The sequence below is a fragment of the Castor canadensis genome, chromosome 3, assembly GCF_047511655.1.
Source record: "Castor canadensis chromosome 3, mCasCan1.hap1v2, whole genome shotgun sequence".
NCBI classification, from domain to species: domain Eukaryota; kingdom Metazoa; phylum Chordata; class Mammalia; order Rodentia; family Castoridae; genus Castor; species Castor canadensis.
This window is the reverse complement of record NC_133388.1, coordinates 15,163,188-15,178,010: the sequence shown is the minus strand read 5'-3', so window position 1 is coordinate 15,178,010 and position 14,823 is coordinate 15,163,188. Positions and strand designations below refer to the sequence as shown.

The 14,823-nt window shown below is 39.0% G+C and overlaps 1 protein-coding gene across 3 annotated transcripts in view; it reads left to right on the top strand.

Moving 5' to 3' along the window:
* The window catches only part of Ppp4r4 (protein phosphatase 4 regulatory subunit 4), a 147,129-nt gene that overhangs the window by 118,780 nt on the left and 13,526 nt on the right, over window positions 1–14,823 (top strand). For all 3 annotated transcript variants that reach the window (XM_074067226.1, XM_074067225.1, XM_020185359.2), the window contains 7 exons: window positions 732–815; window positions 1,715–1,897; window positions 4,362–4,467; window positions 6,488–6,635; window positions 11,781–11,925; window positions 13,754–13,795; window positions 13,892–13,966. In XM_074067226.1, coding sequence (XP_073923327.1) covers window positions 732–815; window positions 1,715–1,897; window positions 4,362–4,467; window positions 6,488–6,635; window positions 11,781–11,925; window positions 13,754–13,795; window positions 13,892–13,966 — 783 coding nt within the window. The remainder of the gene's footprint in view (window positions 1–731; window positions 816–1,714; window positions 1,898–4,361; window positions 4,468–6,487; window positions 6,636–11,780; window positions 11,926–13,753; window positions 13,796–13,891; window positions 13,967–14,823) is intronic.

The following is a 14,823-nucleotide window of genomic DNA, read 5'->3' as shown; positions in this document are numbered from 1 at the left end:
TAGTCTCAAAGCTTCAAATCAATGTATCATAGCCTGGGAGTTGGGAGAGCTTTAAAAAAAGTAGGATTTAAAATATATTGAGCTTTAAAAAGGAAATGTGTGTTTGTTTATTAAGGAAAATTTAGGAAGTGCGAAAAAGTAGTCAGAAGAGTCCCTTTAATTCTAATCACTGTTACTATTTTGTTATATTTTTTACTTTTCGATGTAAAGTTTTTATTTTACACAATCATACTCATACATTATAGTCTGCGTTTTCCTCTTTATATTGTTTGGAGAGTATTTTATCTTCTAGTATATACTTATGAAAACTTTGAAATACTTTCAATTTGATGCTCTCTTAGTCTTTCCCATTCACCTAAATGACTATAGCTAGCAGATAACTCATCACTATTGTGACGCTGCTGGACGCATTGCTGAGACCTCCTGACACAGAGTCCTTCCAGAGTCTGGAGGCAGTGTGAAGCATGCTAAATAGATACAAGTACCCATCTCCAGCTTCGACTGGACAATGCCAAGAGCAGGGCACCTGTCTCTTTTTTCTAAGTAGACTTATCAAGGCAAAATCTTTCTAAGTCTTTCCAGCAAAAAGATGGCAGAGGAAGAAAATAGAAACCCCCAAGATGTTGTTTGATAAATAAGGCTATTTCTATGTAGAAACTGACATGTGAAGCCAACTAATTTAGAAAAATGATAGCGATCACTGTAAGAGTAACCAATATTTCTATTAAAAGGTACTAGATGCTCTTATAGATCATCTTCCAGAAATCTTGGAACTTATGTCCACTGGTGGAGAAAGCAGTGTTCAAGAAAATAAGGTAATTCCCACCCATCAAACATGTTTTTGAACTTCATCAGTGTCCTCCTACTCTGCAGGATTGTGTGGAAGAATGTCAGGAAAACATTTAAAATAGTGCTTGCCCCTTGGGGTGGTGAGTGTCCCACCTGCTGTGCTGTGTCTGGAGGATCAACAAATGGTGGGTAGTGGATCCTCAGCTGGCTCACAAATTTAGAGTAAGGGAGAGTCACCATAGATATTGACAATGATTTGAAACATTTTAAGCACCCTTGTTGAATTACTGTTTATTTCCCAGGCATCAGAAAGCCAAGAAGCCATAGGTACCCTCCACCCAAATTTCCCCAGGAATGAAACCTTCCAAGTCTGTGGTTCCCCTAAATGTACAAAAAGCCATATACTCTTCTGTTTTCTGGTTTCCAATGTTTCTGCTGTATGAAGTGTGCAAATTATTTGAAAATGCAAGAAGGAAGGCACTTTTCAAACAGCGTTTTTTAACCAATAAACTTACTACTTTTACAATGAATGAATAAGTAAATAGTGATTTGCCACACCAGGAGGTGGCTTGTCAAAGTCAGCTCACGTTTGAGCAGCTTAAATTTCCACTACAATTCTTATACTGTCATGACCCTTCCCTATTGCCTTTGAAATCTGTATTAATATCTTCAGTATTAAATGATTTTCCCAAGAGTAATAAGTAGTGAGGAATTTAGAAGGGTGGAGCTTGCTGACAGTAAGAACAAATCTTATTTGGTCACAACAAATAGCTGCGGTAATGAATCAGGCAGGAAGAATGCTGAGTCGGTCTCCAGAACCCTGATTTCTAGTACCATAAGTCTTACTTAGCGCTGCACGTTCTCAGCCTGAACGCTGCATGTGATTCACTTGGCTATCGCGGCATCTTCCTGTGTTTCCTCCCAGTTGTCTTCTCTGCCTGACTTAATTCCAGCACTCACGGCCGCTGAGCAGCGAGCTGCAGCGTCTCTGAAGTGGAGGACCCACGAGAAGCTGCTGCAGAAGTATGCCTGTCTGCCACACGTCATATCAAGCGACCAAATCTATTTCCGTTTCCTACAAAGAATGTTCTCCATCATGTTGACAAATGTGAGCCCTGCACCTTTCATCTGACTCTTGAACTCGTGAATTTTTCACATTTTCAAAACAGAGTGACAAACTCAGTTGGTTCCGTTCTGCCTCAGGGATGGCTTCTCAGGCCCCTGAGGAGGCACTCAGGCCTCCCTTTGCTTCTCTTGTGGTCCTCCCTTTGACCGTCCTCCACCTGGCTGCAGGGAGGTGTGAGTAGTGCAGCTTGTGCTATCCTTTTCTGTACACTGCTGGGGGAGTGTGGACACAGTTCTCCAGAGGAAGGTTGACAGGGCTCAGTGACCTCGACTGCCAAGGACCTTCTGCTCTGATGTGGCCCCTGACCTGCCTACGGCCTAAAGAGGCCATTCTCCCAAAGCTTACCTTAAGTTTCTTCAGATTAGTGTGGCTGCTTTCTATTTCACAGTGCTTCACTTGTGCCTATGTAACCGGTAAAGGTTGTACTGAAAACACAGGTGCCTTTAGTCTTTAATCAGAGCGAGAGGAGTAACAACTCATCCCCAAGACGGGGTTCTTCTTGAACCTCCTCCTAAAGTTAGTTGTTTACTTTTTCATAAAAAATTCCCGGAGATGTTGTTTAACCCACAGTTCATTGTGCATTTAATATGACAACCTGTAGCACTTTTTGAAGTTTAAAAAAGTTGCAGATGTTTCTGTTTTAGAACCTGAAAAATGTGTTGTAACTTTGCATTGTTTGTTCTCTATAAAAGGGAGACAATGAATCAATCACCCACCTCAAAAGTCCAAAATCAATTATAGCTTCAAAGATTTAAAAAAGAGAAAAAAACCCATATTATTGGTGTTATTTGCAACTTACATAAGAAAGTAACAGACACACACTGTACCACCACTCTACAAGTTTATTGTACATAGAAAGTGAAGCTGAGGGATGGAAGATTGTGTTGTAGTAGTGTAAATCTTAAATTTTGATGATTATAGCTTCCCTGTCAGTTTTATGGTTTTAGCATGCCTGTACCACATGGGACAGCCACATAAAATTGGGCAGAACTTACTAGTTAATTTTACTTAGCAGCCACTTATTTGAGAACCTGCTGTGAACCAGGCACTTTTCTGAGATCTGGGGATAGTAGAGTGACAAGCTGGCAGATGAAATCTTACTCCTGCCAAGGAAGCTGGGAGGTGGGAGGGGAGTGACACAGTAAGTGAATATACTAGCAGGAGGTAGTAAGTGCTGTTACGTTTATAGGAGCCGTAGTTACCACTCACAATGGGAAGAATGAATTCTGTTTGTGGTTTTGTATCACTCTTTTAGACTCACTTTAAAAAACATTAAACAATGTTTTAATTGGTTGCAGTCATTATTCTTTGGGTTCAAATTGTAACAACTTCCTCAAGCTGGCTTTTTATATGCTTTTAACATTTATCTTTGATTTCTGTCCCAAAAGGATTGAACTGTAAGGTATAATATACATTATATATCAGGTATAAAATGCACATGTTTTCAAATGAGTGATATGTATGCATTTGAAATGCTACATCTCTCTACACAAATGAGAGAAAAGAGTAATGTGCTTTCACTTAGTTCACTGTCTGAAGTTCATTTTTAAGCTTAGTTGTGTTTCTCATTATAGACGTTTCTTAAATTTTCTCTTCTAAGTCATAATATCTTCTTTTTACATCCAAAAGTTAAAAATACCATGTAGCATAGTGCCCAATGAATGACACGAACTTATGCCGCTAGTGAGCTGTAAACTTCTGCTCAAGTTGAAGGACTCCCGCTCTGTAGACTATTTGCATAGAGTCAGCATGGTGGGCAGGAATTTATAATGGGCACACCTAGTTGAGAGATTTTTGTCTGTTACATATTTTAAACCCAAACCCAGTAAAGATAACTGGTTGAATTCGTTTAGAGTTGAGGTTTGCCCATAGTGTGACAGAAATTCAGAGGACAAAGGTGTTGAAATACTGTAAGAATGACGGATGTGATATCCCTCAGATTCTGTTTTATCTGTATCATGGACCAGAGATCTCAGCGAGTGACATTGAGGTTGAAGAGCCAAAATTAAGCCAGAAGGAGGGCAGGTATACCTGACCACAGGTCTCTAAATTTATGTTGTAGCACATTTTTGATGATGTAGCTGAGACATGGCATGTTCTAGCAAATGTTTGTTGAATGAATGAGTGATAGCATCTAGACTAAAAGAATGGATGACAGGCATATTTTCGAAGCATGTTATTTAAGATGACATGACAAGGAAATGAGAGTCAAATCTGGATAACTTAGATGTGACTGTGAAAATTAAATTAACTTTGTAAAGGGGTGTATTAGTTGATTTACCTGAGTGGCGCTAACATTGAGTTATGGACTCACATCCAAAAGGGTGAAAATGCAGGGATCTGAAAGGCAGCGGATGCTCTTCTTTTAATGGTGATTTGATGGGAGCAGATTATTGAGCACACATGTTGAGCTAGCTTAATTGTCTTTCTGATTTATTTCTTTAAGAACGTCTTACCTGTTCAAAAAGCAGCTTCACGGACTCTATGCATTTTTCTGAGATATAATCGGAAACAAGAACAGAGACATGAAGTCATTCAAAAATTAATTGAACGTAAGTAATCATTGCATCTTATTTTGAAAAAAAGAAAACGACCAAACCCATTGGCTTTAATTAGGTCTGACTCGCATTGTGTAGCATTTTACCTGGAGTAATTGGGTTGATGTCAATAAGTATCTAGTGTGTGCTTTTATTTTTTTGGGTGGTTCTGGGGCTTGAACTCAGGAACTCATGCTTGCTAGGTGGGCACTCTACCACTTGAGCCACTCTGCCAGCCCTGTTTGTGTTGAGTGTTTTCATACTGGATAGGGTCTTGAGAATTATTTGCCAGAGCTGGCTTTGAACTGCAATCCTCGTGATCTCTGCCTCCTGAGCAGCTAGGATTGTAGGCGTGCGCCCCTGGCACAGGCTGATGTGTGCTTTTGATTTGGGGAGGTTAATTTATGGCAGGGTCAGATGAATGAAAGTAGTAATTACATCAAAGCTTCTTCTATGAATTCCAACACTTGAGAAATTAAAATATATAGATGATGTTGAAAGCCTAGTTTTCACCTTGATGAATAGCAATTGGGGGTAAAATATGAATAGAGGATTTATAAATCTGACCATTTATTTCATTATTCTGTTTTCAATATTAGTAGTTAGCAGAATGTGGATTTATAGTTTTTTTTCCTTGAATACCGTTTGCAGTATATAGTGAGTGTGAACCTGGTGAGCCTTGGTGATTTCAATGTCTCTGAACTGAAGGCGCCAAATGCAAGCTTATTTTAATTAGTTAAGGACTAAAATCAAGGCAAAAGCCTTGGAGGTGTAAATTCTAGAAGCAGTGGCACATGCCTACGCGTACTCAGTGAATTGTCAGCTGCTGAGCGCTACTTTGACCATTACGCCTTGCGTGTCTTTACTCAAATATCATCCAGCATACGCAGGTAATGGGATTTTCTCAGTTTTGGAATTTACCATTTTAAGTATAGCTCTCCACTTAAAAAAAAATTAGAGTACTTTTATGACATTATATTTAAGAAAAATTATGCTCACTGTATTTTAATCTTTTGTGATCTATTTTAATTCAGTTTTCATTTTACATTAGTAGGGCCTCACAGAATAAGTTTTATTTTGAAAGGTTCTATTTGATTTTAATATTGCGAGTTTTGCTTTTGAACATTTATGTAAAATACCAACCTGAATTGCTGTCGATGATTGTATTTATACACGACTTCGTCTATTGCAAGCAGTGTGATCTTTACCATTATTTGACAGCACTGGGCTTTGAACTCAGGGCCTCACACTTGCTAGGCAAGCCATCTACCACTGGAGCCACTCCCTCCCCCCTTCTGCTTTAGTTATTTTTTTCGGATGGGGGATAGGGTCTTGCACTGTTTTGCCTGGTGCTGTACTTGGATGGCAATCCTCCTACCTATGCTTCCTATGCGTTGGGACTTCGGGTCTGCACCACCTCACCTGGCTTGTTTGTTGAGATGGAGTCCCACTCACTTTTTGCCTGGACTGGCCTTGAACAATGATCCTCCTGATCTCTGCCTCCCCGGTAGCTGGTATTATAGGCATGCATCACCACATCTGGCCTTGAAGATTTTTAAGGAAACAAGAGGAAGAAAATATGTTGATTGTTAAGAGATTTTGAAATGACATAGACCTGCGTTTGAATTGTAGCTGGCTTTGACTTGAGTATCAGTGTCCTTCTGTTTTAGGAGGGATAGGTATGTGCATTTCATTTGATTGTCTTTCAGGTATAGATGAGATGAATGGGTGAAGTACTTAGCACATAGTGAGTAGTCAAAAATAGTAGTTCTAGTCATTCAATAGTTAATCAATGCTTATGAAATTTAATGCAATGTTAATAAAACTTTTTGCTGGTTTTTGAAGTGTCAATAATTTAGGAGTGTACATATCCAGAGTATTTAATATGATTGTTTTTCTTTTACCTCTTCAATTTGCTAAACAAATTGTGTGCATAAAGAAACTTGTCACAGATTTTTATTGTGTTTATCTTTGTTATATGTAATTTCATGTAGGACAAATTAACTTGTGATATTTTTGTTGTTGTTGTTTCTAGAGCTGGGTCAAGGAAAAAGTTATTGGAATAGACTTCGATTTTTGGATACTTGTGAATTTATCATAGAGATCTTTTCCAAGTCATTTTTCTGCAGATATTTCTTTCTACCTGCTATTGAACTGACACATGATCCAGTAGCAAATGTGAGGTATGTTGCCACTCTAAGAAAATATCTGAAAATGTATTTCTTGTGTATCTATTACTGCAAATATTTGCAAAATCTTTTCCTTAGTCAAGTGGAAGATCAAGTAAAGAATTTGCACTTGGCTTCAAATTCTTAGTAGTTGTTTTTAAAACATTGACTCCACAATTTCCTGCATTTATGGCTACAGTGTGATTGTTTTATACACTACACAGTATGTGGTGATAAAATCAGGGCAATTTGCATCTCTTTAAACCTTTTTCACTTTGTTGGGAGACTTCAAACTCCTGCCTTCCAGCTCCTTATAAATTATATAATAAACTGTTGTGAACTATAGTCATCCCACTGTGTGTAGAAGACCAGAACATACCCCTCCTGTCATCAGCTGGACTTTACCACCTGCGACCTGCCTCCTCCATCTTCTCTCTCCCCTTCCTACTCTCTAGCAGCCAGTGCTCACGCCCTGCTTCTAGACATGGACTCTTCAGCTTCCACATATAAATGAGGCCATGCAGTGCTTTGCTTTCTGTGTCTTCCTGTTTATCCACATTGCTGCAGAGGTTCACTCTTTTATAGCTGAGTTATAGTCCATTGAGTATATGCACCTCATTTCCTCTATTCTGTGATCTGTTGACGGACACCTCAGTTAGCTTCCTGTCCTGACTATTGTAAATAGTGTTGCAATGAGATCTCAGTTATCTCAGCTGATGAGTATTGATGGGGCATGGAAGCATAGTCTTGCAGCATTGTCTCAGATCCTTTGTCTTGTCAGCTTGAGAGAGCAGAAAATCAAATCCAGCTTGGCAGGCTTTGGATACACACATTACCATCAAGAGAAGTTTGAGTAGGTATTTTTAATTTGTTAATATATAAAGTCTACCAGAAAGATGTCATTAATCTCAAGAATTTATGATCCTCTGGGCCTAGGCATGTCATAGAGATGGATCACTACCATGGCTTTTTATAGCTTCTACTGAATCTTTATTTTCTAGCGGCCTTGAGTAATAAAGAATGAAGTGTGCATAGACTAAGTGTTCTTGTTCTTCCCTAAGTGAGTGTTTAAATTTTACATTCACTGAGTGTAGACGTTATCAAGGCTGGAAAAACCCTATTGGTATTCAGAGAAGCCTTCTCCTGGGTGGGAAGAAGTGAAACAATTTCTCTTTAGGGAAGCTGGGCCTCCTTCTTTAGAGTGTTACCAGTGTCCATGGTGAGTGCTGAGTGAGATCGAGGCTAATGTTACTGGGCACACTGCTGATATTCTGGAGGAGCCTCTTTGCCCTTGCTGGATGCATAAAAAGCAAATGTGCTGTAAATGAAAAACTCTCAGCTGAAGGTTCTGCTGACACAGCAGCCTGGAAACTGGAAATGGGACTTGGCTGACACAGATTTGCAAAAGAAATACAGAACACGCAATGAATGAATGAATACAGCCATGTAAGATAGACGGCCACCCGGCATCGCTCTCGAAAACTAGCCCACAAGCAAGGCGAGTTTGAGTTTAGTAAAGCAGAATGTCTCCTCAGAACCACCTCCTCCTGAGAAGGTTTTCTTTACTTTCCTGGATTTTCTTGCACTTTCCTGGCATCCTTCCATTTCTTTGTTTTGTCCTTACCCACCTAACTAGACCACGGTGGTCTTGGGCTGCTTCCTCTTCTCTCTTTCCTTCTCTCACTGCACTTACTGCCTTGCTGAGTTCTCTACTCTGTGGCTTAGCTGCCATCTGCATGCTGCAGCACCCACCTGGACTGCAGCCTACTGCCATTTAGCATTCTTATTCAGTGTCTCCCAGGCACCTCAGACTTTGTCTGTCTAGACCTCAACTCCAGTCTACCTGTCCTGCTTTCATTCTTTCTGCAGTCTTCCCTAGCTCAGAAAGTAACCAATTTACCCTCTCACTCACTCAGGTCAAAACCATAACTCCTTTCTCTCTGTCACTCCACCTCCAGTCTCTGAGCGTATCCTGCTGCTTGCAAAAGACAGGCAGAATGCAGTCTCTCTCACACCTCCGCTGCTACCTGCCCTTGCTTGGGCCCTCCCCTATTGCTTCTCTTCTCTCCTTGACCACCCACAGTCACAACCAAAACAGCAGACAATGATGCTTTTAAAAGTTAAAGTGAATCACCTCACATGTCTGCTCAAAACCCTCCCATCTTTCTCATCACTCTGCAAATAGAAGTCAGGCTCCTCATAGTGGCTGCAGGGCCCTGCACAAGTTGGCCTCTTGTCACCACTTAGGTCTCCTGCTCATCGCATCTTCATTCCGTTCTGATACAATGGCCAAATGCTAATGTGGACCAGTTTGCTAATTTGGGGCAACACTGAGCAGCACCCCTGTCTACCTGCCAATGCCCTTCTCAGACACTTGCGTGGCTCATTCCCTCACTTTTCTAGTTCTTTGCCTAAACGGCCTTTTTTTGGGGAGGGGGGATTTTTTTTTATTCATTTATTCATATGTGCATACAGTGTTTGGGCCTTTTCTGCCCCCTGCCTCCTACCCACTTCCAGGCAGAAGCTGTTCTGCCCTTTTCTCCAATTTTGTTGAAGAGAAAGTATAAGCAATAATAAGAAAGACAAAGCGTTTTTGCTAGTTGAGATAAGGATAGCTATACAGAGAGATTCCTAGCATTGCTTCCATGCACAAATGTGTTAAAACCCAAATTTATCCATCTCTACCTGACCTTTTCACTTCTTCCCAGTCACCTTCCCATTCTGTATTAGCTCTTCTGCAGTGGGGACATCAAACACTTTCATGTTTTGGGTTTCTTACCTATCCCCATACCTCCTGTGTGTGCTATCCCCTTAACGTGTGACCCAAGTCCAACAACATTGCTGTATTTGCCCTTGATCTAAAGTCCGCATATGAGGGAGGACATACGATTCTTTGTCTTCTGAGCCTGGCTAACCTCACTCAGAACGATGTTCTTCAGTTCCATCCATTTACTTGAGAATGATAAGATTTCATTCTTCTTCATGGCTGAGTAAAACTCCATTGTGTATAAATACCACATTTTCTTAATCCATTCGTCAGTGGTGGGGCATCTTGGCTGTTTCCATAACTTGGCTATTGTGAATAGTGCCGCAATAAACATGGATGTGCAGGTGCCTCTGGAGTAATCTGTGTCACAGTCTTTTGGGTATATCCTCAAGAGTGGGATTGCTGGATCATATAGCAGATCTATGTTTAGATTTTTAAGAAGCCTCCAAATTTTTTTCCAGAGTGGTTGCACCAGCTTACATTCCCACCAGCAGTGTAAGAGGGTTCCTTTTCCCCACATCCTTGCCAACATTTGTTGTTGTTGGTGTTTTTGATGATGGCTATTCTAACAGGGGTGAGGTGGAATCTTAGTGTGGTTTTGATTTGCATTTCCTTTATGGCTGGAGATGGCGAACATTTTTTTATGTGTTTTTTGGCCATTTGAATCTCTTCTTTTGAGAAAGTTCTGTTTAGTTCGCTTGCCCATTTCTTTATTGGTTCATTGATTTTGGGAGAGTTTAGTTTTTTAAGTTCCCTTCTTAAAAATGTGTATTCTGGTTATCAGTCCTTTGTCTGATGTATAGCTGGCAAATATTTTCTCCCACTCTCTAGGTGGTCTCTTCAGTTTAGAGACCATTTCTTTTGTTGTGCAGAAGCTTTTTAATTTCATGTAGTACCCTTTGTCCATCATTTCTCTTAGTTGCTGAGCTCCTGGGGTTCAGCAGGAAGTCCTTGCCTATACCTATTGCTTCCAGAGTATTCCCTGCTCTTTCCTGTACTAACTTCAGAGTTTTGGGTCTGATACTAAGGTCCTTGATCCGTTTTGAGTTGATACTAGTATAGGGTGATAAACATGGATCTAGTTTCAGTTTTTGCAGACGGATAACCACTTTTCACAGCAACATTTGTTGAAGAGGCTATCTTTTCTCCATTGTACGTTTTTGGCGCCTTTGTCAAAAATAAGGTGGGCATAGCTGTGTGGATTCATATCCGGGTCCTCTATTCTGTTGCACTGGTCTTCATGTCTGTTTTTGTGCCAGTACCATGCTGTTTTTATTGCTATGGCTTTGTAATACAGTTTGAAGTTGGGTATTGTGATACCTCCAGCATTGCTCTTTTTGCTGAGCATTGCCTTGGCTATTTGCAGTCTCTTGTGTTTCCAAATGAACCTTAGGGTAGATTTTTCAATCTTTGTGATGAATGTCATTGGGATTTTGATGGGAATTGCATTAAACATGTAGATTACTTTTGGTAGTATAGCCATTTTTACTATGTTGATTCTACCAATCCATGAGCATGGGAGATCTCTCCACCTTCTGTAGTCTTCCTCAATCTCTTTCTTCAGGGGTTTGTAGTTCTCCTTGTAGAGGTCATTCACATCCTTTGTGAAGTTTACTCCTAGGTATTTGATTTTTTTTGAGGCTATTGTGAATGGAATTGTTTCTGTGTATTCCTTCTCAGTTTGTTGATTGTTGGTCTATAGGAAAGCTAATGATTTTTGTAAGTTGATTTTGTATCCTGCCACCTTGCTGTAGCTGTTTATGGTGTCTAGGAGTTTTTGGGTAGAGTTTTTTGGGTCTTTAAGATATAGGATCATGTTGTCTGCAAATAGGGATATTTTGATACTTTCTTTACCTATTTGTATTCCTTTTATTTCTTCTTGTTTCCTAACTGCTCTGGCTAGGAATTCCAAGACTATGTTGAATAGGAGTGGGGATAATGGGCACCCTTGTCTCATTCCTGATTTTAGGGGAAATGGTTTCAGTTCTTCTCCATTAAGTATGATGTTGGCTCTAGCCTAAACGGCCTTTTCAATGAATCTTTCTGTGACCACTTGCTTTGGATCGATTCACCTTCTCTGGTGCTCTCTTACCTTCTTTCCCCGTTTAGGTGCTTTCCATGGCACTTAAACTATCAGGCAGACATTTTACTTCCTGCTTACTCTCTCTTCTCTACCTCCACACTAAAATGTGAACTCCCCAAGAACAGAAAGTTTTGTTGGTTGTATTCACTTTTGAGTCTCAGTATCCAGAATAACGAATGCTTGACTCACAATAGGCATTCCACAAGTACTTGTTGCATGACTACCTGAACTCCTACGTTATCAAAAACTTATTTTTTTCAGTTTCATGTTCCTATTATTCTTGGTTTATTAAGTTCACTCTAAATAACAGGATGAAACTTTGCTACCTGTTGCCCAAAGTAAAATCAACTCTGAAGATTCCTGCAGACAAACATCTCCTTCAGCAGTTAGAAATGTGTGTGAGAAAACTCCTCTGTCAAGAAAAAGATAAAGATGTTCTGGCTATTGTAAAAAAAGTAAGTACTCTTGCTGCAAAAGTGTGCGTCTTGCACTATGACTGTTAATCATACCTTTACTGCTTAGCTTGATAGCTAGCACTCTGTCAAGGCATAAACATCTATTATATCTCATTACAGGAGTAGTCAGAATTAGTAAGTGATATGGGTAGTGTGTGCTGCAGCTGGATGTGAGAGTGTAAACTCCAAGAGGGAGAGCTTTGCATGTATTGGGTGCTCAGCTCTAGCCCTTAACGTGAGACCTTATTACAGGGATTGTCTGGGAATGTTGGAAAACTAAATCAGTAAGGATTCAGGTTAGTGAGATCAAACCTTAAAATGTGGGCTAGATGCGTAGCTCAAGTGGGAGAGTACCTACCTAGCAAGTGCAAAGCCCTGAGTTCAACTCCCAGTACCATCAAAAAGGCAAAAAAACCAAAAACCCTTAAAATACCTTATATTTTTCAAAAACAATGCTGAATATTGTTGTAAGATCAAGTCAAAGTAGAGAGGGCACTTTTATGAATCTGGGTGTGAACTTCAGATCACAGTTTTTGTGGTAAAAAATTAATTTATTAATGCTTTAAATAAATTAGCATCTTAAAAAAAGAGAATCCTCATATTTCTCCCTTTTTTTCCCCTAGAGATCATTGTTAGATATCATGAGGAACTTTTTTTTATGAGGAACTCTAATAAAATCATTTGATATCTTGTTATTAGTATAAATTTAATAAAATATCAATTCTTCTTTTATCATTAGAGATCACCAGAAATACCCAGAGTTTTAGGCAATTATTTTAACTTGTGAAAATCATAAGCTTGAGAGGGTTATTTACTCTTCCCAAAGAAATTATTAATTTAAGAACTATCGTAAGCTACCTCCATAAATTGGTACAACGATATAATTGAATTAATAAATTATTGGCTTGCTAAGTAAGAGCCTACAGCTCGTACTTTTCATTACATGTCATATGATGAAGTCAATCTGTTCATAGTTTGATGTTGATCAGACTGAGGTATTAGTATGGGAACTCTGAGGAAGCTACACAAAGCTTGGGGACAATCATGAAATAGCTTACCCTAACTGTTTTAATATGGTAAATCGTTTTATTTTAAAACAAGGATTTATGAAATAAATTTAAATTTTTCTTAAATTTTAAGATAAAAATGAAACTTCCAATAAACCTGTTTGCAATAGATAGCTTTGGGCATATAAATTTATGAATGTATTTTATTTTGGTCTAATGTTAGGGTTACTCTTGTAGAGTAAATTTTAGAAGTGTTGTCCACAGCATAGACAGAACCCTGAATTAGATTGACCATTGTTTGATTGAAATTATTTGTTTTAGACCAGTGTATTCTGAAAGGCAAAAACTAAATTGAGAAAAACTTTCAGAAAAGCCTTTTCTATTGCTTAGTGGGTCATAATGATTGGCAGTTTCTGTGGAGGGTTTTAAGGATTTTAAGCAATTGATAGTTTACTCCATGTATGTTTACCTATAAGACTTTTTAAAAATTCAAAAGCTATATTCTATTTTTGAAAATTCAGAAAAGATCAACACTGGGAGTTATTAGAAATTAAATTGCATGCATTTAGTATTTAAAATATGCCTGTAGAAGTGCTCTTCTTATAAGGTTAAAAAGTTCTGGAAGATAAGATGGTTCCTGGCATCAGTATATAGATGTTGAATATAAGCATGGTGGAGACCTGGATGAATTTCACAGTTTTCTGCCAAGTCTTCCACAGAGTGCAGAGGTCTTCTCTTGGAATCTCCCTAGGAAAGGAGTTTCTTTGAGGAATGGTTGGTTGGAATTACTGTTGAATAATTATGAAAACTTTTCTTTGTAGACTGTTTTAGAGTTGGACAGAATGGAAATGTCTTTGGATGCGGTAAGTATACTCTTCACCTTATAATGAAAGGAAAATTTAAAAATTGGCAAGAAGTCATCACTAATGTTTGACAATGTCATTTTAAACTTCGAACAGTTTCAGAAAAAGTTTTATGAAAAAGATTTGTTGGATCAAGAGAAAGAAAGAGAAGAGATACTTCTTTTTGAAATGGTATGTTGGTTTCACATGCAATACACACACTTTTGATCAACGTTAACTGTGTTTTGTTATTAAACTTTAAATTAATTTTTCAGTGTTATTACCTAAGTACTTCTTCACTGATGTCGAAAATGAGTTTATATGTAATATCCCCAAACTAGAAGTAATTCAAATGCTATTAAATGTGAATAGAGGTTGGGCATGAGTGACTCAAACCTGTAATCCTAGCTACTTGGAATGCTGCGATCAGGAGGAATAAAATGGCTGGTTCATGTGGTAGGATATGCTTCTCTTGCAGCACTGGAGCTTGAACTCATGGACTTATGCTTGCTGAGCAAGGCAGGTGCTCTGTCACTTGAGCCACTTTGCCAAGCCCTTTTTTGTGTTAGGTGTTTTCGAGGTAGGGTTTCATGAGCTATCTGACTGGGTTGGCTTCAAAGTGAGAGCTTCCTGATCTCTGCCTCCTGAGTAGCTAGGATTGCAAGTGTGAGCCACTGGTGCCCATCAGTATGTTTGTCTTAAAGATAGACAAAAACTGTTTGATGACATGGCTGTTCCATTTTACATTTCCATGGCTGTGGTCCGCACTAGTTACCCCCGTCCTCTATAATCCTTGGTACGGTTAATTTTTTAAAAGTTGTAGCCATATTAGTGGGTATAAAATGGTATCCACTAAATTATATATCCCTGATGCCTAAAGATTTCAAACATCTTTTGATTTGTTTATTGGCTAACCTATCTCTTTTGTGATGGTGTTTGTTTTCAGAATTTAAGAGAAGTTGTTTATCTCATTACTGATGTATGAGAGGTCCTGCACAAGCTAGTGCTCTGCTTTTGTCACACGTACATACTGTGGATCTGTTCTTGGA